This window comes from Carcharhinus amblyrhynchos, chromosome 4 (genome assembly GCF_965287045.1).
Source record: "Carcharhinus amblyrhynchos chromosome 4, sCarAmb.v2.hapA, whole genome shotgun sequence".
Classification (NCBI taxonomy): domain Eukaryota; kingdom Metazoa; phylum Chordata; class Chondrichthyes; order Carcharhiniformes; family Carcharhinidae; genus Carcharhinus; species Carcharhinus amblyrhynchos.
In genome coordinates, this window is record NC_137327.1 from 22,799,637 (window position 1) to 22,823,798 (window position 24,162).

Consider the following 24,162-nt stretch of genomic DNA (forward strand, 5'->3'; position numbering starts at 1 on the left):
AGAGTAGTAGGCACTATCTGAAGGCTGGGGGAAATTACAGAGGTAAGGAGAGTTGAGGTTGTCAAGGGATTTGTAAATAAGGATGAATTTTAAAATGTTTTTGTTTTAACCAGGAGCCAATGAGAACAAGGCTAATGAGTTAAAGAGACTTAATGTGAGTTAGGACTTGGGCAGCAGAGATGGCCTCAAGTGCCTTGGGATGTAAGATGGGAGGCAAGCCAGGAGTGTATTTGAATAGTCAAGTGTACAGATAACAAAGGCATGAAGCAGGGGTTACATTTTTGAGAAACTGACAGTCTAAGAGACGTGGATGTATGGTTCGAAACTCATCTCGGGGTCAAGTGGGATACGAAGGTTGCAAAAATTCTGGTTCAGTCTCGGACAGGAGAGGGTTGCAGTCAGTAGTTACGGAAGTCAATTTCTAATGGACACTGAAGAAAATGGCTTTGGTCCTTCCAAAATTCGGTCTTACCAACATTTCTACTCATCCAGACGTCTGACAAGGTTTGTGATATTTTAGAGTCAGTGTTTTGTTTTCATTTCCAATTTCCACAATATTTTGCTTTAGTAATTTGCTGACCTAGAGTTTGCAGTATTTTCAGGATTATGTGGGAATATTTTAATTTTTTTGCAAATAAATGTTTTAACAATTTAGGTATTTTGGCAAATGATTGCATTCATTATAATGGGGAATGGTTTGCCTTGCCCATAGTCATCATTTATTGGAAAATTTTAACTACAAGACTGAGTTTGGGCCAATTGGGAGTTAAAGCTTTCATCCTGCTCATTTCTGGTTTAATAGAGATGGGAAGGTGGGCAAGTGACCACCCATGATAATGAGCCTGAGGGTCTCACTGTTACTAAACTTTTCAGATTTAACTATTTATTTTAACTATTCCAGTTTTGGGAAACCTGGCAGCTAACTCAGGTGAGAGTTTCTGGATCCAGGAGATGAGTACCTATGCACCTGTTTGCTCAATTCCATGTGTCTGCCTGGCTAAACTCCACATCTGTCCCCTCAACCTCCCCTAACAAGGTCATTGACTTTCATCCACCTTCAGGCTTTGGACCCCTGCCCAGGCTTCTGATCAGCCCCTGGGATTCCCATTCCTCCCCACTGACACACCGACTTCCCTTACTCCTTGATCGGTAGAACCCCTACCCTTCTGCTGATTTTCCTATCCTCCGCTCCCCTCCACCCCACCCCCATTCAACCTTCCTTCCCCAGATCAAAATCCACTTGCCCAGGCTGGACCCTTCCATGTCACAACAAGCAGAACTACCTTGTCCTGCGGCCTCCATTATTCTCCATTTGACTGGAAGCCAAGCCTATCAATCAGACTTACTGGCTTCTGGGCAGGTAACCAAGGACTGACATCACGTGTACGTCATATAGTTAAAGCTCTACGGCATTTGGACCAAACCCAACTCTCCCTCCCACCCCTGAAACAAGATCTGTGCCTTTCATGTCAGCACCCAGTATTTCCAGGTCAGGTGCAACATGGTCAGGTGTAGAGAAATAATCCATTTACCCTGCCATAACAATAGTCTTTAATCTCAGGCCAGTACCCCTTATTGCATTGGTGTTATTTTTCCATTTTTCACACCAGCCATCCCTAAATCCTTTGAGTAAAGCTGCCCATTTCTGCTGAACTGGGGTAGTTGTGTGTTCTTGGTCTGTTCCCACTATAAACTGAAATCACACCAGTCAGACACATTTCACTTAATACACTGTACGCTGTAAGTAAGCCTGAGTAGTAGGTCTTGGTGTAACTTGACCATTTTTTAGATTAATTTCATGTTATATTCATTGTGATAGGCTAACAAGGTCAAAATGTCATTTTGTGCTAAAGAAACCATCTTACGATTTTATAATCACTCACATGTATTAAGGGTTATTATGTTATTGGGATCCAGCCAGAAATAAATGATTGACCAAACAGTGAAACTTATTTCTTCAATTGCAACTGAATTAGTAATTAGTAAAGTAGTTTTGCCAAGGCTGGATTTTAAAACTTGGAAATTCAAACAGTATTAAAAAGCTTCTTTAAGATTCTGCTTTGGATGAGATTCAAACAAAATTTTTTGTTCTAAATTCAGCATAAGCCTCACCCAAAACAGACAATAGGGAATTGTGCAAAGTCAGATAAGGGAAGGACATTGCAAAAGAAACATTGTCCTTTTGAAAAGACAATATACGTGGCAGTGAAACTCCAATTAAAACAAACCAATAGTTAAATTACCAATCAGAAAGTTACATGGATTTGTTCCAACATTATAATTTAGGGAAGATTTTAATGATATCTTTGCTAGCTAGCACCATTCTAGCTGCTGTCAAGGCAGAATTTGAAAGCATTGCTGTCAATGAAGGAACTGGGGGACAACCTTAATATTTAGCAACCCGATCACATGTTGAAGCTGTAATGTTTAGCTTTGTGTTAAATATACTTTCTTTCCTTCAAGCCTGCTCCACCATTCTATATAATCATGGCTGATCTCCATCTCATTCTAACTCCACTTCCATCTTTGCGTGGTTGTGCTGCGGCCTCACCAATGCCCTATATAGCCGCAGCAAGACCTCCCTACTTTTATATTCAATCCCCCTCGCTATGAAGGCCAGCATCCCATTCGCCTTCCTGACCACCTGCTGCACCTGCAAGCTGGGTTTTTGCGACTCATGCACAAGGACCCCGAGGTCCCTCTGCACTGTCGCCTGCTGCAGTTTTTCTCCATGTAAGTAATAATCCTTCCTACCATTCTTCCTACCAAAGTGGACCACCTCGCACTTGCCAACATTAAATTCCATTTGCCAGTTCCTGGCCCATTCGCCCAGCCTATCTAGCTCCTTCTGTAGACTCTCCACACCCTCCGCACAATTTGCCGTTCCACCAATCTTGGTGTCATCAGCAAATTTCGACACCATACACTCGGTTCCCTCCTCCAGATCATCTATATAAATGGTAAATAGCTGAGGCCCCAGCACCAACCCCTGGGGCACTCCATTAGTCACCAACCGCCAATCCGAATAGCACCCATTGACTCCCACTCTCTGCCTCCTATTTGACAACCAGTCCTCTATCCACGCTAACACCCTACCCCCAACTCCGTGTCCCCTGACCTTCTGCAATAACTTCTTGTGAGGTACCTTGTCAAACGCCTTCTGAGTAGGACTAGGGGGCACAGCCTCAAGATAAAGGGGGGGGCGGTTTAGAATGGAGTTGAGGAAGAATTTCTTCACTCAAAGGGTGGTGAATCTCTGGAATTCTCTGCCCGTTGAAGCGGTGGAGGCTACCTCGCTAAATATTTTTAAGACGCGGGTTGATGGGTTTTTGATAAGAGAGGGGATTAAGGGTTATGGGGAGAGGGCGGGAATGTGGAACTGAGCCACGACAGATCAGCCATGATCTTATTGAATGGCGGGGCAGGCTTGAAGGGCCAGATGGCCTACTCCTGCTCCTATTTCTTATGTTCTTATTATGTTTGAATCAAATACATTTATTGGATATTTTTGGGTTAATTAGAAGTTAGGTAACTGCATAATTAAGAATTGAGTTAAATTAAAATACTCTCGATATTTAAAAAAAACCTACAACAGTCAACTACGACAAGAGATTTCCATGGAATGAATCTGAACTAGATATGAACCTGAGTGAAGGAACAATGGGTGGGATTTTCCAGCTGCGCTCGCCCCTAGACTGGAAAATCCCGCCCGAGGTCAACAGACTTTTACATAGTCCGTGTCCCACCCACTATGATTCCCATTGGCAGGTGAGACAGTAAAATATTGCCCGATGTGTTAATCCTGTGGAATTCAATCTCCTTTCTATTACCAAGTATTCTTAATCTTGTATTCTATTGTAGCATTATTGCATAACCATTACTGTGTGTTTATTATGGGGTGGCATGGTAGCACAGTGGTTAGCACTGCTGCTTCAGTGCCGGGGATCCGGGTTCGATTTCTGGCTTGGGTCACTGTCTGTGTGGAATTTGTACATTCTCCCCATGTCTGCATGGGTTTCCTCTGGGTGCTCTGGTTTCCTTTGACATTCCAAAAGAAGTGCTGGTTCGATGTTTCGACCTGAACAGGCGCTGGACTGTGGTGACTAGGGTAATTTCACAGTAATTTCACTGTAGTGTCAATGTAAGCCTTACTTGTGACTAATAAATAAAACGTACTTTAAGATACAACATAGATTTCCTCTGTCTTGAAGATATTTTTGACATTTATCATATTACTTTAATGTGCAAAATCAAACATTATTAAGACTGTAATTTAACAAAAAACACATTTCTAAATTCTGATGTCTTTTATTGTTGTTTAGGTTGTTCCAGCCACCTTATCATTCAATATTTACACAACTTTTCTTAAATAGGGGTCTAAACTAATTAAAAATTGAAAACAGCAGGCATGTCACAATACTTAACTGCAACAAAGAAAACAAATCTGCTTATATATTAATTTAAACACAATAAAGTGAATATAGTTTGAAACAAGTAATAAATGCATTCATTATGATTAATGTTCAGCACAAGATCATATTCCAAAAAGAGAGTGTATCTACAGTACAAGTAGGCTTTCCACTGGTGAGCATTAACTGTGGCTGTGAGCTAAAGCACAGATATTTAGAAGCCAAACGTGTTTTCACCACTATAAGCCACATACAAAAATCCATCTTCATCTTTTTCCTTCTCATACAGTTGGCCCATGGTCAAACTATAAAGAGAAACAAACAATGAGCATCATAATAAAGCACTGTACTTTTAACAGTTCTGATGGTGATAGAGCTGCAGAACTATAATGTGGTCAATTAATTAAGCAGGCTAGTCCAACCTTTTCATGCAAAGGTCCACATTTCAAATGTCTTTCATTTCAGGGCCAATGAGTGTACTTTGTACTGTTTCTCACACGCACATCCTTTGTTTCTCTCGCACGCGCACACACACACACACACCAGCCCTCAGTTTCTCTCTCCCCCACACCCATCAGCAGTCAGTATTCTCTTCTTGCCTGATTGTCACTCCCTTCCCCTGCCCCCCCATGATTGACTGGCTAATTGAATCAAACAGCATATTCCTTCAGTTATTTGAAATAGACAAAAGATTTGCTATTGAGCAAGCAACAGGGAACAATAGGCTCCCAAGCTCCTGGGTAATTCAGAAAAGGCACAACGCTTGAACATATTTCTATTGTTTGTAGACCTCGTTCAAAATATCAGTAAATGAATTTGAACATTTTTCAAAGAATTGTTTCACCAATCAAGCCATTTCTCTTCCACATTTGCTGTTGTTAGGATCACAATCAGCAAATGTGGGAGAGAACCAGGCTCTGACTGGTTCTATTGATTCTGCAATTGAGGAACACTTGCTGAACAATCCTATTCGCTACACTAACAACACTGTTAAGAGAATCAGTCGATCTCATAACATGGCTCATTCATGTTTGCTAAGTGGCATACATTGATAAGCAGGGACTAACTTTCTGCAAACAAAAGGAATATGTTCAAGTGTTTGCATTTTCTAAATTACCCAGGAGCTTGTGGGCCTATAGTTCCCTGTTGCTTTCTCCATGGCAATGCCTCATCCAGAGTGGACTTGCCAACCAATCAGCACCTTTTCTTGCTGCAGTATAAAAATTGTTGTAATCACTTGAAATTTAACATTCCTGCAATTGAGTGCAAGACAAAGAGCTTTTGCAACATGTCTCTTTTTTTCAGTAATGAATACTGGGCTCTCAAACTAGTAGATCAGTCCATCAAGCCTACTCAGTACAGAAAATATACTATGCTCTTGCAGAGATTTTCTAAACAAATCCATTTTACATTTGCAATGAAAATACAGATTGTATACACATCATACAAAAAGATACACAACTCAGAAAGGACATCACCAAATGTAGAGGATAAATGATGGATAAAAGTAGAATGCTGATTATATTAAATGGCTTGAGTGACAAATCCCAAAGAAGTTATGAGAATAATTGGGACTTCCTATGGTTGTTAAGTAGCCTTTTTATTCCATTAATTGTACTCATTACAGTGTTTAAATGCCATAATAATATTACAGATAAAATCACATTCAAGAGTCAGGTACATAACATCTAGTTCCATGAATTAAAAGGTAAATAAAAATTGAAGACATCTGCTTTACACAAAGAATAATCCCATTTTAAATATTCAACTTTTTATTTCAATGAATAGAAAAGTTATTTTAATATTTATTTCATTGCATATGGAGATTTTCATTTATAGCATTAATGCCGTTTGTCTCAAAATAAGCCAATTGCAAGTCATGAAACACTGACCTGGATTGAGGGACTGTTTTATCTACAAAAAGGAAGATGGCTTTCTCAGATGGCAGCTGGATCCGTTTCCTAATAATCCACATGAACTGCGCCACTGTGATATCAGAGGGCACCAGATACTTTCTTTTGTCTATATCCACGATTTGTGAGCCAGATACCTTCTCCACTATCACCTTTTGGGAAAACAAAACAATCATAAGTAAATTTAAAATATTTTGACATTATGAATAGATTTTCAATAAAACTTACAAATATTTAGCAGATACTTCCTATTTATGAATGTATTAAATAGGCAACAAATATGTCACTAACATGGACTACGTTGTGTGGTAGGTACACTACAAGGGACTGCACTTACCTTACTGTTTCTGATCTTGCAAAATGCCGACACTATAGTTAAGAAAGCCCACCAACGCCTCTACTTTCTCAGAAGACTAAGGAAATTTGGCATTTCAGCTACGACTTCTACCAACTTTTGCAGATGTATAGAAAGCATTCTTTCTGGTTGTATCACAGCCTGGTATGGCTCCTGCTCTGCCCAAGACTGCAAGGAACTACAAAAGGTCGTGAAGGTAGTGTAGCCCAATCCATCACACTAACCAGCCTCCCATCCACTGACTCTGTCTATACTTGCCGATGCCTTGGCAAAGCAGCCAGCATAATTAAGGACCCCATGCACCCTGGACATTCTCACTTCCACCTCCTTCCTTCTGGAAAAACATACAAAAGTCCGAGGTCACTTACCAACCAACTCAAGGACAGCTTCTTTCTGCTGCTGTCAGACTTTTGACTGAACTTATCTTGCATTAAGTTGATCTTCCTGTACACCCTAGCCATGCCTGTGACATTACAGTCTACAATCCCTCATATTTTGTCTGTATAGCACGCAAGAAACAATACTTTTCACTGTATGTTAACACAATGACAATAATAAATCAAATTGGTGATTTCAGGCACTTGGAGAAAAGCTTCATAAACATTGCTGTAACTATCTCATTTAAAGAACTATAATGCAAACTGGGACAAAACAGGGTTTTTTTTAGCCCTACCTTCCTCTCTTCACAGATGTTGCCTAAGCTGTTCAGTGTTTCCAGCTTTTTCTATTTTTATTTGGGGCAAATGTTGGGCAGGTACCTAATGATCACAAATGTACTTCAGAAACGTCTTTACTGTTAAAATGATGTACGCTTATAGAAAGTATCATAAAATATTAAAAAGATAAACTTGTTTGCTTAATAAAACAAAGTAATGTAATCATTCTGCCGAAGTGTACGTACATTCAAGTTTTGTGTCAATAACAAAGGTCCTGATGGATGGTCAGTATATGTCTGCATATAAATGCTGTTTTTTTTAATGTTTATATAATTTATTGATTTATGAAACCCAATATACAGAAGTAATCAGTACAGCAGAAGCCATGAGGCTAGAAGCAAATTTGCCCATCTGTACGCAACTGCTTGTTAACACTTGGTCTGTTCACCTAGTCTTCCCTCCAGTTTTGAGGGGTGATTTTGCCAATAGGAGACAAGTTCCATGTGAGCCCAATCTGTGTTGCAACATAACCGCATACTGAAACGGTGAATGCTAATCCCCCCCACAAGGATCGCATTTCCATACTTGTCATGGAAGTCAGGGCCAGGTTTATGGTGAACTCGCTTTGTTGCAATTTGGCGAATGCTCCGACCAGACAAAGACAACAAGCTCCTGGTGAGAGGCACCATCTCCACTGCGTGCCCCTTTACCCTTCAGCAAAACAACATGGCAGCTGGCCACGAGTGAACATGTGACTAGTACAGGGACATTGGTGTTATTACCACCTCTCTCTAACAACCTGAGCTAACCAGCCCATTGTTTATTAGTTACTGCATAATGGTCGAGAGCTTCATGTTTTTAGATGTCCAGATCACCAACAACCTGTTTTGCAGCAACCCCCACCACCCCCACTCCCTATAACTCTCACCAACTTTACAGATGTACCTTTGAAAGCATTATTTCTGGTTATAGCACAGCTTGGTATGGCACCTGCTCTGCCCAAGACTGCAAGAAATTACAAAGGGGCAATCTAAAGAAATGCCAGTTTAAATATTTTTGCTTCAATTTAGTGACTTTGGTAAAATTCAATAATTTTACATAGATTTAATTGAAGTAGGCCAATGAATCCACCATAACTGTACCATTCTGCTGTTCTATGTAACTTTAAATGTGTTCTTTTCAAATATTTATCTGCTTTCCTTTTAGAAACTATTATTGATTCTTGTCACTGTTTTGAAGTTGTTTGGAGCTTTGACCATGATCTTATCAAGTAGACAAAACCCAGGAGGACCTGTATCTTTGAATGTTAAGTTTGAAAGAGTTATTGTAAGAAGTTGAAGTAATTCCTCTTTTTTGTCAAAGCACAATACAAAAATAATTCTTAAACCATTTTACTGAAACGATACTCACCGGTACTCTGTCTGGATATTTAGCTCTGATTTTGGCAGATTCAACACACCTGTGTTCTGTAAAGTAAAGGTCATTATGAATAGTAAGAAATTTCTCATACACATTTACCTAACAATGTACATTTTTTCTCACATCTTCTTACCCCTGGCTTAATATTGCTGATTCTTTTGCACAGGTTAAGGTTCCGCGTACCACAGTTGACCTCCAGTGCCTTGCTCATGGGACAATTATTCATGTGTGACCTTCAGCATGCTCTCTTTCCATCAGTCACATCCAGTCCATGCCCTGTCCTCACCTTACACCCATGTAACCATGTGCAGGTTAGGTGAATTTGCCATGTTAAATTGCCCTTTAGTGCCTCAAGGTGTGTAGGTCAGCAGGTAAACGTGTGGGGTTACGGAGATAGATAAGATGCTCTGTTGGAGAGTTGATGGAGACTTGATGGGCCAAATGGCTTCCTTCTGCACCGTGGGGATTCTATGTTACTTAATATTGATCAATAGTGGGAAGCCAGACCAATATTCATTTCGCCTAATCGAAGAATCTAGAGGATGTCTATATCATAATGTAGGGATAAAGGCTTAGGGGAGACGTAAAGGGTTAAATCTAATACTATAATAACTACTGAGCATGTGCATTAGGAAAAATGTCATAATGATGCCATTCAAAGATGAGTAATAAGAACCTAAGAGAGGTGCAGTCACACTGTGGTGATATTCTGTATCTTGTATATTGTTAGTTATGTAAATAAAAGTAGTTTTAAGGAAAGATTTTTGCCTGCAGCAAGATCTCTTGTTAGCGAAAGACCAATGCCTTCCAAGACAGCCCAGCAGTAACTGAAAGAGTGCCGTAATCATTCCTACTTCTTTCCTAACAACTGTCAAGTCAACAGTTAAAGTTGGAATTTTCCTGTTCATGTGGCATAAATATACTGATTACAGTCATCATTGAAGGTCTTGTGATTATTTGTTTACTGGCTGTCTTAAGTGCACAGGGCAGAGAGGTGGGGGATATTTGTTCAAACTGTATGTAGACACAAGAAAATGTTTACACGATTTCTCTCTTTCATGAGGTCTTAAGTGAACATCGGTGAATAATAATATATTTTAGATAAAAACAAGTAATAGTGATAATTTTCTTGTTCTCCATAAAAACTCCAAATCAACAGAAAGGGAATTAATAGCAAGAGAAAATTTCGACACCCTGCACTCGGTTCCCTCTTATATGGCAAGCCTGCTCTGCCATTCAACACGATCATGGCCGACCTTGAGCCTCAACACCACTTCCCTGCCTGTTCTGCATTTCATAAGAACATAAGAACATAAGAAATAGGAGCAGGAGTAGGCCATCTAGCCCTTCGAGCCTGCCCCGCCATTCAATAAGATCATGGCTGATCTGTTGTGGCTCAGTTCCACTTTCCCGCCCTCTCCCCATAACCCTTAATCCCCTCTCTTATCAAGAACCCATCAACCCGCTTCTTAAAAATATTTAGCGAGGCAGCCTCCACCACTTCAACGGGCAGAGAATTCCAGAGATTCACCACCCTTTGAGTGAAGAAGTTCCTCCTCAACTCCGTTCTAAACCGCCTCCCCTTTATCTTGAGGCTGTGCCCCCTAGTCCTACTGTCTTTTTTGAGCGGGAAGAGTCTCTCCACCTCTATCCTATCCATCCCATTCATCATCTTATACGTCTCAATGAGATCTCCCCTCATTCTTCTAAACTCTAACGAGTACAAGCCTAGTTTATTCAGCCTCTCCTCATAGCTCAATCCCCTCAACTCCGGTATCAGCCTAGTAAACCTCCTCTGCACTCCCTCCAGGGCCAAAATATCCTTGCGCAGGTGCGGCGCCCAAAACTGCACACAGTACTCCAGCTGCGGCCTCACCAATGCCCTATACAGCTGCAGCAAGACCTCCCTACCTTTATATTCAATCCCCCTCGCTATGAAGGCCAGCATCCCATTAGCCTTCCTGACCACGTGCTGCACCTGCAAGCTGGGTTTTTGCGACTCATGCACAAGGACCCCGAGGTCCCTCTGCACCGTCGCCTGCTGCAGTTTTTCGCCACGTAAGTAATAGTCCTTCCTACCATTCTTCCTACCAAAGTGGACCACCTCACACTTGCCAACATTAAATTCCATTTGCCATTTCCTGGCCCATTCGCCCAGCCTATCTAGATCCTTCTGCAGACTCTCCACACCCTCCGCACAATTTGCCTTTCCCCCAATCTTGGTGTCATCAGCAAATTTCGACACCCTGCACTCGGCTCCCTCCTCCAGATCATCTATATAAATGGTAAATAGCTGAGGCCCCAGCACCGACCCCTGGGGCACCCCACTAGTCACCAACCGCCAATCCGAATAGCACCCATTGACCCCCACTCTCTGCCTCCTATTTGACAACCAATCCTCTATCCACGCTAACACCCTACCCCCAACTCCATGTCCCCTGACCTTCTGCAATAACCTCTTGTGAGGTACCTTGTCAAATGCCTTCTGAAAATCCAGAAAGACCACATCCACCGGCTCTCCTCTATCCACCGCCCTAGACACATCCTCATAGAACTCCAGTAAATTTGTCAGACACGACTTCCCTTTAATGAAACCGTGTTGCGTCCGCCCTATCAAGCAATTCCCTTCAAGATGCCTCGCAATTTCCTCCTTAATGATGGATTCTAACATTGTACCTACCACAGACGTTAAACTAACCGGCCTATAATTCCCCGCCTTTTGCCTGGCACCCTTCTTAAACAACGGCGTAACATTAGCCGTTTTCCAATCTTCCGGCACTTCCCCGGAATCCAGCGACGTCTGGAAAATAACCACCAAGGCATCCACTATAACCTCCGCCATTTCTTTCAGAACCCTCGGATGCATTCCATCCGGTCCTGGGGACTTGTCCACAATCAGCCCCTCCAGTCTGTCGAGCACCACCTCTCTAGTAACAGTAATGTCATTAAGACCCTCCATTCCTACCACCTTTCCATCGCTAACACCCGGCAAATTATTCACATCCTCCTCCGTGAAGACAGAAACAAAATTTCCCTCAATTCAATGATATACCAAATATTTCTCTATCCCAGCCTCAAATGTATTCAGTGATGAAGCATTCACAACCTTCTGAGGCAGAGAATTCCAAAATTCGCAACCCTTTGCGTGTAGTAATTTTCCCTTCATCTCAATCTTAAATGATCGGCCCCTTATCCTGAGACAGTGTTCCCTGACCAGTAGAAGCATCCAACTTATTAAGCCCCTTCAGAATCTTGTATGTTTCAATGAGATCAACTCTTACTCTTTTAAACACCAGAGAAAATAAACCTAATTTGCTCAGTGATTTACCCGGGGACTAATACTTCAATTTTTCTGTAAAACCCAAAAAACTGGAAATAACAAATAAATTCACAATTATACTATTACTTTGAATGAAAGAATAAATGCTGACATCTTGGAGTCACTGATATAGCTGCAACAATGTGTGCAAGCTGTTCTGATAACACGATGACTTTAAATTCTTGATAACCAGCTCCAAGTTGAAAGTCACTCAGCCTTAATCACATGTGTACTTATGTTTTAAGTGTCTAAGCATCAGAATATATTTAATTCTTACAAGTGTCTACATTATGATTTACTGTCAAGTATTATGAATATTTTGTGCAGGTGCTAATTTGAAAGAAAACAAAAATGCAACCTAGAGAAGATGGCCCATTTGGTTCCAAAGCAAGAGTTTAACAAATGAGTTGAGTAAGTAATGATACAAGGTTATTAAGCTGTTGCTATAATGAACACATTTTGGAATATACCTTGTGTATGTTAAACTTAGAATCATAGAATCATAGAACCCCACAATGCAGAAAGAGGCCCTTCGGCCCATCGAGTCTGCACCGAACACAATCCCACCCAGACCCTACCCCCATATCCCTACATATTATACCCACTAATCCCTCTTATCTACGCATCCCTGGACACTAAAGGACAATTTCTTAGCATGGCCAATCAACCTAACCTGCACATCTTTGGACTTTGGGAGGAAACTGGAGTACCCAGAAGAAACCCATAGAGGTTTACAGTATGGAAATAGACCCTTTGGTCCTACTTGTCCATGCTGCCCTGTTTTATAACTAAGCTAGTCCCAATTATTGACATTTGGCCCATATTCCTCTATATTTATCTTACCCAAGTAACTGTCTGAATGCTTTTTAAAAGACAAAATTGTACCTGCCTCCACTACTGTCTCTGGCAGCTCATTCCAGACACTCAACACCCTTGTACTGACTATGCAACTGGTTAAAAACAGTAGCCAGCTCTTGCAGAATCTTTATATATTTTATATTGCGAGTACTTTTGTTCACTTCGGCTGTTAATAAATTGGATTTAGTTGCTGAAACAATTGCAGTCAACACAGAATGACCCTCAAGTTAAGGATAAAAAAAGTTGTTTGATTTCATATTGAAAAGAATGAGTTTGGAATGAATGATAACCTTTCTTGTCCTAATAAATTTCATTTGTGAGGGATGCAAAAACTAATTATAATAAAATGTTTAGGGAAGAAGCCATTTGAAAAATATATGCAGAACTGGGTAGGTATGGCCAGGGGAGTTCAATAGAAAGGTTACTGGATTTCCACTTGCCTGAATGTGTGCAGTTCCAACAACACAGTAGTCTGTTTGACGAACACCCCATCTACTACTACCACCTTAACTTACACCACATGGATTACAGCCGTTCAAGACAGCTCACTATCACCTTTTCAAGGGCAATTGGCGATGGGCAACTCCTTGTTTCTTCAGAAATGTAACTAATTGTTAATGCAGGCTTATGAGAAACCACCAGTCAACTACTATTAATAAATATAGTTCACTATGAAAGATTTGAGTTCGCAGCTCATTGAAAGGCAAAGTCTGAATTCAGATGTTCTCACATTAATATTGCTGCTTTGATCTGCATGTTAATTATGAAGTTGAATAATTATAGTATGACAAAGGATAAAAAGAAATATCGCATCAAACAGTACTCCCAGTTCTCAAACACTAAATCTCTAGTTGCAAGCTTCAATGGAATATTTCTTCATTGGATGACAAGTACAGTCTCTAAGAGCAGGAGACAGCAAATGACACAAGGTAAGGGCAGCAAGGCAGCCATCTTCTGATGAGGCCCATAAGGCTTTGTGGCAGGCAGTGGAATAGAGAGCTATTTTTATGTTTTACACTTTTATGTTGTCTAGCTGAAAATTACAGTGGCATTATTAGCAGATGAGCATTTAACACATTATCATGCTATTCCTCTCCCTGCTATATCAACAACAGCACTCTCTCTAAAATTAAATACCATAATACCATGTTAAAATAAACAGCTAGAAAATATTACAGTTAGTTTTCCTTATGCTGATACTGACACAAGTAATTGCAATCAACAATTGATAGCTTGCAACTTGATGATATGACAACTTGTGCTTATATTGTGGCTCAAACATAGCACTCAATCCATAGCTTTAACGGAAGGAAAATGGACATCAAATTCTAGATGAAGAGTTAGGAAATGCGATTGAAGGCATAATCAAAATATGTTTTGGAGAATTTTGAATGTGGGGAGAAAAGAAAGTAGACAGGTTTAGGGAATGTGTGGTAAAGTCCAGACTCAAGATTTTGAAAACTCTGCCACTGAAGATGGAATGAGGAAGTGGGGATGCAAGGGAAATTAGAGTTGCACATATAGGTTCATACCAGTGGAGGAGATTGTTGCAATGGGGAAGGGTAGTAGGAGCAGAAGTGGGCCACTTGGCCCCTTGAGCTTGTTACGGAATTCAATAGGATCATCACTGATCATCTGCCTCAACTCCACTTTACTGCCCACTCCCCATATCAGTAGGGATTCAAAAGGCTATCTATCTTGTGACATTAGTGTACCTTGAAGAGTTTTGTAAAAATCACGTTCTCTTATTATTACCGGGCTGTCTGTAGGAGTCGTTTTATTGCTCCATCAGTGGTTTAAATGGGGTTTGTTTATTCTTACTCAGAGTTAAATTATGGCCCTGCATCATTAGGAGGAAGGTCATGGATTCTGGGCAGTTTTTTTTCCATCCTAGGGAATTCAAGCTTTCATTTTCTGTTTTTGCCTGTTTAGTTTAGAAGAAAGTGGATGTCAAACTGAAAGCAGTCTCTGTCTCCCCCTCCCTGGGTGTGGAAGTTCTGCTGGTTAGCTGAAAGCAAGGTTTCTTGCCTTCCTGCAGTAGAAAATCTGCTGTTGGTGGCTTGACCAGATTATCTCCCTGATATTCTGGGAAACTATTCTGACTTCAAGCTGTTTGGAGTGTGTCAAAAGAATTGGAGCATCCATCAAAAGGACTCAGTCCCAGTATCATGTGAGCATTAATCCTTGCTACTTTAAATCTGTGGAAAGATTTGTTTATGGGATTGGTTTGATTGAAACATCTTATATATATTTGTTGAGGGTTATACATTATTGTGTTGTTTTGTTTGTAATTGATAACAGTTATTGCTCATATTCTTACTATACATGTTAACTATATTCTTAAATAAACTTTGTTTGATAAAAGCTGGGTCATTTGAATCAGAAGTGATATCTAGGAAGTATTATGAAGTGAAAAAAGCTACCTTAGGCGCATATGAACTAGTACCAGAAGCCTCCAGACAACGGTTTAGAAATCTAAGAAAAGAACCTGGTCAAATGTACATAGAATTTGAAAGGATCAAACAGAGTAATTTTGATAGGTGAATGAGGGCTTTGAAAATAGACTAGATGTATTAAGCTCTTAGAGGAATGATTATTTTGGAGGACTTTAAAAATTAATTTCCTGATGCAGAGTGAACTCATTTGGAAGAGCAGAGGGTTAAAACTGTGAAGTTAACAGCAGAAATGGTAGATGATTGTGAATTAGTTCAAGTATCAAAGTTTGGTTTCTGACATCAGTTTGAGCCTATGAGGGATAGAAACTGGGGAAAAGAGAAATCTTCAGGTGTAAAGGTAAAGGAGACCTTGTGGGAGATAATAAAGACAGTGTACCTCAGATTATACAGAAAATACAGGAAGATGAAAGAGAAATTAAATACCTCAGATGTTTTCACTATAATAAATTAGGCCATGCAAAGTCGCAGTGTTGGTGGTTAAAGAAAAGCCCTGGGGAGACTGACGTGGTAAAACAGGATAAGCCAGTGGGGTTTGTTAAAGTGGTAAAGGAAAGCCCAATTGAAGCAAAAGAGGTGCAAAAGAATGTACAGCCTGGCGAGGAGTTAATTGATAAGAAAGAAATTACTTGTGTGGGCAAAGTTTACTCATGTGTACCAAGAGGAGCAGATAAAGAAGTTAAAATTTTGAGAGACACAGGAGCAAGTCAATTTTTGATGGTAAGAGATGAGGAGGTATGTAGTTTGGAAGGGGTGTTGCCAGAAAAAGGAGTAATATGTGAAATTCAGCACAAGAAGAGTAAATTGCAGCATTTTGCGATCATGGTCAGGGTAACTAGCCTGTAGTTCCCTGTTTTCGTCACCCTTGCTTCATTAGTGGTGGTGTTACATTGGCTGCTAGAAAAATTGTAAACCAATGTCAGAAGTTTGAATTCAACGTGTTGGGAGATGGGGAGTCAGTGGAAAGCGAGGACGGGAGCATACAATTTAATGTGGAGATGACAACAGCAAAATACTATCAATGTTGGAATCTGAAATAAAAATACAAAATGCTTTAAATATTCAGTAGATCAGGCAGCATCTGTGGAGAGAAAAACAAAGTTAACATTCAAGTCAATGACTTCTTATGAGAACAAAATGTGCACATGGTTCATGAAGTGGAGTAGAGTTAGGAATCAGCAAGGGAATTATTAGAAAATCAAGTCTGGAGTTGAAATGGATGGGAATTTCATTGGCAGTGGAATAGAGACAAGGATAGAGAAAGATGGTATTGCAGAAGGGGAAATATGAATTATAGTCAACAACTTACTATGATAAAAAGGCTAATAACCTAGACTTGTCTATTCCAACGTTTGGCCAATCTCCCACATTCTACACTCCTAAACTTGAGTTCATCTAAAACTCTGCTGCCCATGTCTTAATTTGCACCATGTCCTGTTCCTCTATTACCCTATGCTCATTGACTTACATTGGCACCTCTCATACAATGTCTAGATTTTAAAATTTTCATCTTTGCTTTCAAATTCTTCCATTTCCTGGATCCTCCCTACCTCTGTAATCACTTTTACCCCTAACATCCTCTAAGATAACTGTGCTCATCTAATTCCAATTTCTCGTATATCCCCTTTCTCAATTGCTCCACCATTGATGGCTGTACTACAAGCTGTCTCAGCCCCAAGCTCTCAAATACCCTTTCTACACCTCTTCACTTTTCTTTCCTCTAAGACACTCCTTAAAACCTACCTCACCTGGTGGCTGGGGGGACATGGGGGGCACAGGGAAGGCGGTGGACCTCCTTGTGGACCTCCATTTATATAGATGATCTGGAGGAGGGAACCGAGTGTATGGTGTTGAAATTTGCTGATGACACCAAGATTGGTGGAACGGCAAATTGTGCAGAGGGTGTGGAGAGTCTGCAGAAGGATCTAGATAGGCTGGGCGAATGGGCCAGGAGCTGGCAAATGGAATTTAATGTTGGCAAGTGTGAGGTGGTCCACTTTGGTAGGAATAATGGTAGGAAGGACTATTACTTACGTGGCGAAAAACTGCAGCAGGCGACGGTGCAGAGGGACCTCGGGGTCCTTGTGCATGAGTCGCAAAAACCCAGCCTGCAGGTGCAGCAGGTGGTCAGGAAGGCTAATGGGATGCTGGCCTTCATAGCGAGGGGGATTGAATATAAAAGTAGGGAGGTCTTGCTGCAGCTGTATAGGGCACTGGTGAGGCCGCAGCTGGAGTACTGTGTGCAGTTTTGGTCGCCGCACTTACGCAAGGATATTTTGGCCTTGGAGGGAGTGCAGAGGAGGTTTATTAGGCTGATGCTGGAGTTGAGGGGGTTGAGCTATGAGGAGAGGCTGAATAAACTAGGCTTGTACTCGTTAAGAGTTTAGAAGAATGAGGGGAGATCTCATTGAGACATATAAGATGATAAATGGGATGGATAGGATAGAGGTGGAGAGACTCTTCCCGCTCAGAAAGGACAGTAGGACTAGGGGGCACAGCCTCAAGATAAAGGGGGGGGCGGTTTAGAACGGAGTTGAGGAGGAACTTCTTCACTCAAAGGGTGGTGAATCTCTGGAATTCTCTGCCCGTTGAAGTGGTGGAGGCTGCCTCGCTAAATATTTTTAAGACGCAGGTTGATGGGTTTTTGATAAGCGAGGGGATTAAGGGTTATGGGGAGAGGGCGGGAAAGTGGAGCTGAGCCATGACAGATCAGCCATGATCTTATTGAATGGCGGGGCAGGCTCGAAGGGCTAGATGCCTACTCCTGCTTCTATTTCTTATGTTCTTGTGAACCTTTTCTTGAGCCTGGCCATAAACAGCTCTAGGCTGCGGACAACCAACAAGGTCATCTGATCTGACTGTCTGCCCCTCTACTGCGGTTACATTCATGGCCGGGTGTCCCTAGAGAGAGGGCATGCAGAGTCCACATGCAACATCAAGGCCTTCTGTGCCCGTTGGGCTCTGCAGGGGCTAGGGTGTATTATTCACCCTTTTAATCACATTTTGGTTTATAGATCATAGAACCCTACAGTGCAGAAAGAGGCCCTTTGTTCGGTGCAGACTCAATGGGCCACAATCCTATCCAGGCTCTACCCCCATAACCCTACATATTATACCCACTAAACACTCTAACCTCCGCTACCCTGGACACTAAGGGGCAATTTCTTCGCATGGCCAATCAACCTAACCCACACACCTTTGGACTGTGGGAGAAAATTGGAGCACCCGGACGAAAACCACATAAACACAAGGAGAACGTGCAAACTCCATACAGACAGTGACGTGAGCCGGAGCTGTGAAGCAGCAGTGCTAACCACTGTGCTACCTGTGCCACCCTCATACAATATGTGAACATTTGGCATCCCTGGGTGGGATTTGATGTTTTAATTTTCTTTTCACTTTGGTTTATTTTGTTTCGGGCAGTTCCCCCCCCCCCCCTCTCTTTTTAAGGGGCTGACCCTTTCACTTTGTCCCTCAGCTGATTTAATTTAGTTTATTTGGTTTGCCAAAAAGATGCCTTAAAACCTACCTTTTCGACCAAGTTTTTGTTCATCTGCTCTGATATCTCTTCATGTATCTCAGTGTCATATTTAGTTTTATAATAGTTCTGGGAGATTTTATGTTAAAAACTCTGTATATACATTGTTGTTCTAATTTTGGCATGGACAGGATTTGGATTTTCAGATTTGGAATCTGAAACTCTCAGGGTCCTCAAGGACCCTAACTTTGAATTGAGCTTAAACAAGGATCCAAGGTGATCCCATTTGCGACAGCAAGAAAATTATCCTGTGTAGATGCCAATACTTACCAAAACCAATTAATTAAAACCACCGAAAGCCAACTAATTTGTCATTTATGCTTTGAGGGACCCAACTGCTGTTTGCAAATATGTTCTCTATATGACAACGATTATTAATTTCAACAATGCTTCATAAGCTGTCTGCAACATTCTTAGGTGATGAAAGTCACTATAAAAATGATTCTTTGAAGTTGACGTGATACGTGATATCTGACCTGCTTCTTGGAGCTGTATGCTACTGAGAAGTGCGAGGAAACCAATGAGAATGAGGGGTGTCGATATTAAAAGGGAATGGTTAGGAAAGCTGGCCTAGGGAATTAATATCTCTAAATTCTGTACTGTGTTGTGATACCCAAATATAGAAATTACAGGACAAAACAGGTTTTCATGTGGGACTGGTCTACTGGAGCAGAGATAGGTATTCGAACGCTGGATTAATCATTGCTCGAATTGTTAAATAAAACTCAAATAGACGCAACAATTTCCACACCCTGAAGAAAAACAAACAGGAGGCCAGAGAGACAAACTGCGCAGGTCAGGACTAGGCCCTTAGACATCTCCAGCAGAATAGCTTCATTGCCGCTGCTATCCGTAACCGAGACGCCAACAGTGCTCTCACCTAATGAATGGTCTTCTTTAAACATCCATTTCATGTTGCCCGCTCTATAAAAGTATCTATTCACTAAAAAGAAACAAAACGCTGCTACAACGTAACTGTCTCAGAGCACTGCACTGTATCAAGCGCAGGGAAATGTCCTGTCCGACTCAACTATTTGTTACTGAAAGATAGGGGGGTGTGGCGGTGAGGAACAACACAACCTCAGACGACAATACCAAGAGATTTCTGACAGCCGCAACACACCCTGTCGATTGAAGTATCTTACACCGCAGTCTCTGGTTTGCATGACTGAATAACCGTTCCAAGTGCTCCATTTTTGTCTCACACGAATAATTTTTGAACTTCGAAGTATCCCTCATATTGCTATGGTTTGGTCCGAAAGATTAGTTCGGCCATCAAATTGCATCACTTGTGACTTTAAAGAAGAAATGTTTTGACACGTCCCCTGTTTCCTTTCTTTTAGGTTCCAGATTGACTGAGTGTGCAAGTACCACAGTTGGAAGGGTAAACATATTAGCAACTGCCCCATAGCTATAGAATCACTACAGTGCAGAAGGAGGCCACTCAGCCCATCGAATGTGCACCAACCTCAATCCCACCCAGGCCCTATCCCCACAATCACTTGCATTTAGCCCAGCTAGTCCCCCTGACACTAAGGAGCAATTTAGCATAGTCAATCCACCTAACGTGCACATCTTTGGACCATGGGAGGAAACCCATGCATTCATGGGGAGAACATGCAAACTCCACACAGACAGTGACCCAAGCTGGGTTCCTGGCACTGTGAGGCAGCAGTGCTAACCACTGTTCCACCTTGCCACCCATTTATTAGCCATCCCCATTCAGTTGACCTGAGAAGGTGGTCAGTTGCCACTTCCTTGAACTGCTGCAGTCCACGCTCTTTGTAGCGGCGTGATATACCTGAATGGCCCACTAGACCATTCCTCAGTGTAATTAGGAATGAATCACTTTTGTATAGTACTGGAGACTAAAGGCCAAGTGATTGACAACAAACTTGGGGGAAACAGTGGCATTGTGGTATTGTCACTGAACAAGTAACCCAGAGATCAAGAGTAATGCTCTGATGACTTGTGTTTGAATCCCACCATGGCAAATGGTGACATTTGAATTAAAAGTCTAATGATGACCATGAAACTACTGTTTATTGTCATTAAAAAAAGCATAAGATCTCATCTGGTTCACCGATGTCTTTCACTGAGGGAAATCTGGTAATTTTACCTGGTCTGGCTTACACGTGACTGCAGATCCACAGCAAATTCATCCTGAAATAGCATAGCAAACCACTCAGTTCAAGGGCAATTAGGGATGCCTACATCCCATGAACGATTAAAAACAACCTGACATTTATTTGGTGCATTTAATCTCCCAATGTATTTCACAGAGCCATAAAAGGAGATATTAGGAAAGATGGTCGAAGGTTTTAAAGTAGCTATGAAGTAGGAAAGCAAGGGAGAGAAGCAGAGAGGATTAGGCAAGGAAATCAAGGTAAGTCCCAGATAGCTAAAAGCATACTCACCATTGGTGGAAACGATTTTAAAATTTAAAATAATGATGAGCATTTTAAAATTGAGGCATTGTTTAACCAGGAACCAGTGCAGTGAGCACAGGGGATGGTGATTGAACTGTGTGAGCTAGGGCAATGACAGCAGAGTTTTGGAGGGCAGCACAAGGAGACCAGCCAAGAGTCTGTTAGAATAGTCAAGTCTGGAAGTAACAAAGGCATAGATGAGGGTTTCAGAAGCAGAATATCCAAGACAGGGAAAGAGATATTACAGAGATGGAAATAGATGGTCTTAATGACACTTTGATGTCATTGAAAGCTCATCTCTAGATAAAGTATGATGCCAAAATTGCAACTAGCCTCAGCCTCATATAGATAACAAGGAGAAGAATGGAATCTATCTATATACAATGAAGTTTGTGGCAGGGGCCAAAAAACTGACTTTGATTTTCCCAACATATATAAATGGAAGAGGATTTTGATTGTCCAGTATGGATTTTAGTTAAACATTCTGATAATTTAGGGACAGTGATGTGATTTCAAGAGGTGATGTTGAAACAGAATGAGGTGTCATCAGTGTACTTGTGGAAATTGATGTACTTTGGGTAATGTTGCCAAGGGTAAGAATTTAGTTGACAAATAGGAGGAGAACAAAGATAGGGCCTTTCAAGCTGCCAGAGATGACTGTAAGAGAGTGGTAGAGAGCTATTGACAGTTTTAGCTATGGTTAAACAGGTAAGAATAGTAGCAGGTGAGTGAAGTTCCCCCCAGTTGTTCAACAGTAGAAAGGCTTGGAGGAGGATGGTGCAGTGCAGTCATATAAAAGGCTGGCGACAGGTCAAGCAGAAAGAGGATGGATAGCTTACCTTTGTCACAGTCATATTGGATTGCTTTGATGGCACTGAATGTAAATAAACCACATTAAGGCCAATTCCCTCGGGCACCATAAATATACTAAACAAACACAATTATAATAAAATTGTAATTTATTGTAAACATCCAGGAAATAATGTATACCTCGTAGAGCCCAGCGTTTGCAGGAGGTATTAAGTGTACCAGTTGAAACACCATGTTCCTTCTTCAGGGCCACCTAGGCACAGATCATGGAAGACAGGCAGATAGCAACTCCCCAAGGAGCCTTGAGCTTGCAACTGGAATCAACAATTTAGGCACATCTTCAATGTAATGTATTACTAGCTAATTTAATAAACTATAGAGCTGACCCCAATGCTTTACAGTGTGAGGTTTATAAGATTATTACGTTTTTAAAAAATTATTATAGTTTGGAATTATAGTTTTAAATAAAGGATATATGAAAGGGGTCATATGACGTGTGCTGAAATCTGCCTGACAGTATGCCCAGATGGGTTTATTGTCAGAGATCTGAGGAAGACTCAGATTGTTTTATTGTGAGGAAGGTGCAAGGTATTTATACTTGGGGACAATGTCAGTGGGTACTGAGTATACCATGAATAGAACCTAAGGGCAGGATTCTTCAATCTCTTGCTGTCAGCAAGTACCAAGAAATTGGCTGTCAGCCAAAAGTCCATTCACTGCAGTAGCATAGGAAATCCTAACTGTGGATGAGGTCGGCGATTTCTGGCATAATCTCCCAAAGAAATGTGTTATAGTTATTAAGTTGTAATGAGTTGTTCTGTTAACAATCATTACTTCTAAGATGAAAGAAAGTTAGGGTCAAAAATAACTGATGAGCATTTCTGTTTTGATATAAAGCTAATGTGTTCCTGTTGTCATGAGGAAGAGGGTAGAGGATACCATTTTTAGGTCAGGTTACAGGCTTCCCTATAAACCCAGGTATATCACAGATAGACCACATTGTAGTTTTGTCCCATATGCCCTGCAGCCAACTGAGATGTAGAGAGCAAGAAATAAAGTGAGCTAGACCTGCACCTTAAGCAGAAAAAGTACTGACTCTATCAGTCACTGCACAGAAATGAATCAGAGCATGTACACATGTTGGAGACTTAGTTCTTGAGGAGCTAAAGGAAGCTGAAAGATTCACCTAGCTTGGAAGTAAAGGAAGGGATTTACAACATAACTCTCAGAGTGGGATTAGGCATTGTCCCACTGGGAAAATAAAAAGGAAGCAGCCCCTTGGAAGCCAGGAGCAACTGTAAATTGTGGGCGCGATCTTACCGGCTTTCCACGCTGGTTGATCAGCATGGTGAGCTGCTAAGATCATGCATGAGGATAAGAAACTGATTCACACTGGGCATGAATCGGTTTGCTATACTTGTTTTGCCAGCAAGATTGGCTTCTGGGTGCAAAGCTGATCAGTGAGAGTTAAAAGGACTCACCTTATATAGAAACAAAGATAATAGAAGCTGGAGTAGGCCATTCAGCCTTTTGAGCCTGCTCCACTATTCATTTAGATCATGGTCGATCATCAAATTCAATATCCTGATTCCACCTTTCCACATATCCTTGATCCCTTTAACCTTAAAAGCTATATCTAATTTCTCCTTGAAATCAAATAACGTTTTGGCCTCAACTATGTTCTGTAGTAGTGAATTCCACACATTCACCACACCCTGAGTGAAGAAATTTCTCCTCATCTCAGTCCTAAAAGGTTTACACATTTTGACTCCATTGTTCTGGACTCCCCAATCATCAGCACATTCTTTCTGACTCTACCCTGTCTAATCCTGTTAGAATTTTACTAATTTTTATGTGATCTTCTCTCAATCTTCTAAACTCCACTGAACATAATCCTAACCAATTCCCGCAGGGCATTTTCCAGCTTCTTGGAATGATCCCTCTCACTGGCATGATGTCACGCTGGTGAGAATCACTGCTGATTTCCATTAGCAGAGACCAGG

At 41.2% G+C, this 24,162-nt stretch overlaps 1 protein-coding gene and 1 pseudogene across 1 annotated transcript; both read right to left on the minus strand.

Annotated features, from left to right (window-relative positions):
* Window positions 1-4,288: 4,288 nt before the first annotated feature.
* gabarapl2 (GABA(A) receptor-associated protein like 2) lies at window positions 4,289-19,957 on the minus strand. Its single transcript, XM_080186814.1, has 4 exons — window positions 19,801-19,957; window positions 8,744-8,799; window positions 6,302-6,474; window positions 4,289-4,714 (listed from the first exon to the last, which is right to left on the minus strand). Exons 1-4 carry the CDS (start codon window positions 19,832-19,834, stop codon window positions 4,624-4,626), a joined length of 354 nt encoding a protein of 117 aa, XP_080042940.1. The 5' UTR covers window positions 19,835-19,957; the 3' UTR covers window positions 4,289-4,623.
* On the minus strand, window positions 7,646-8,727 carry LOC145341836 (cytochrome c oxidase subunit 7B, mitochondrial pseudogene; annotated as a pseudogene).
* Window positions 19,958-24,162: the final 4,205 nt, after the last annotated feature.

Bases quoted from the DNA above. Each gene is read 5' to 3' on its own strand.
- gabarapl2 (XM_080186814.1), bottom strand. From the start codon at position 19,834: ATGAAATGGATGTTTAAAGAAGACCATTCATTAG. The intron at 8,800-19,800 runs GTGAGAGCACTG...TTTACTTTACAG, and splicing joins TAAAGAAGACCATTCATTAG to AACACAGGTGTGTTGAATCT. The intron at 6,475-8,743 runs GTGAGTATCGTT...TTTTCCCAAAAG, and splicing joins AATATCCAGACAGAGTACCG to GTGATAGTGGAGAAGGTATC.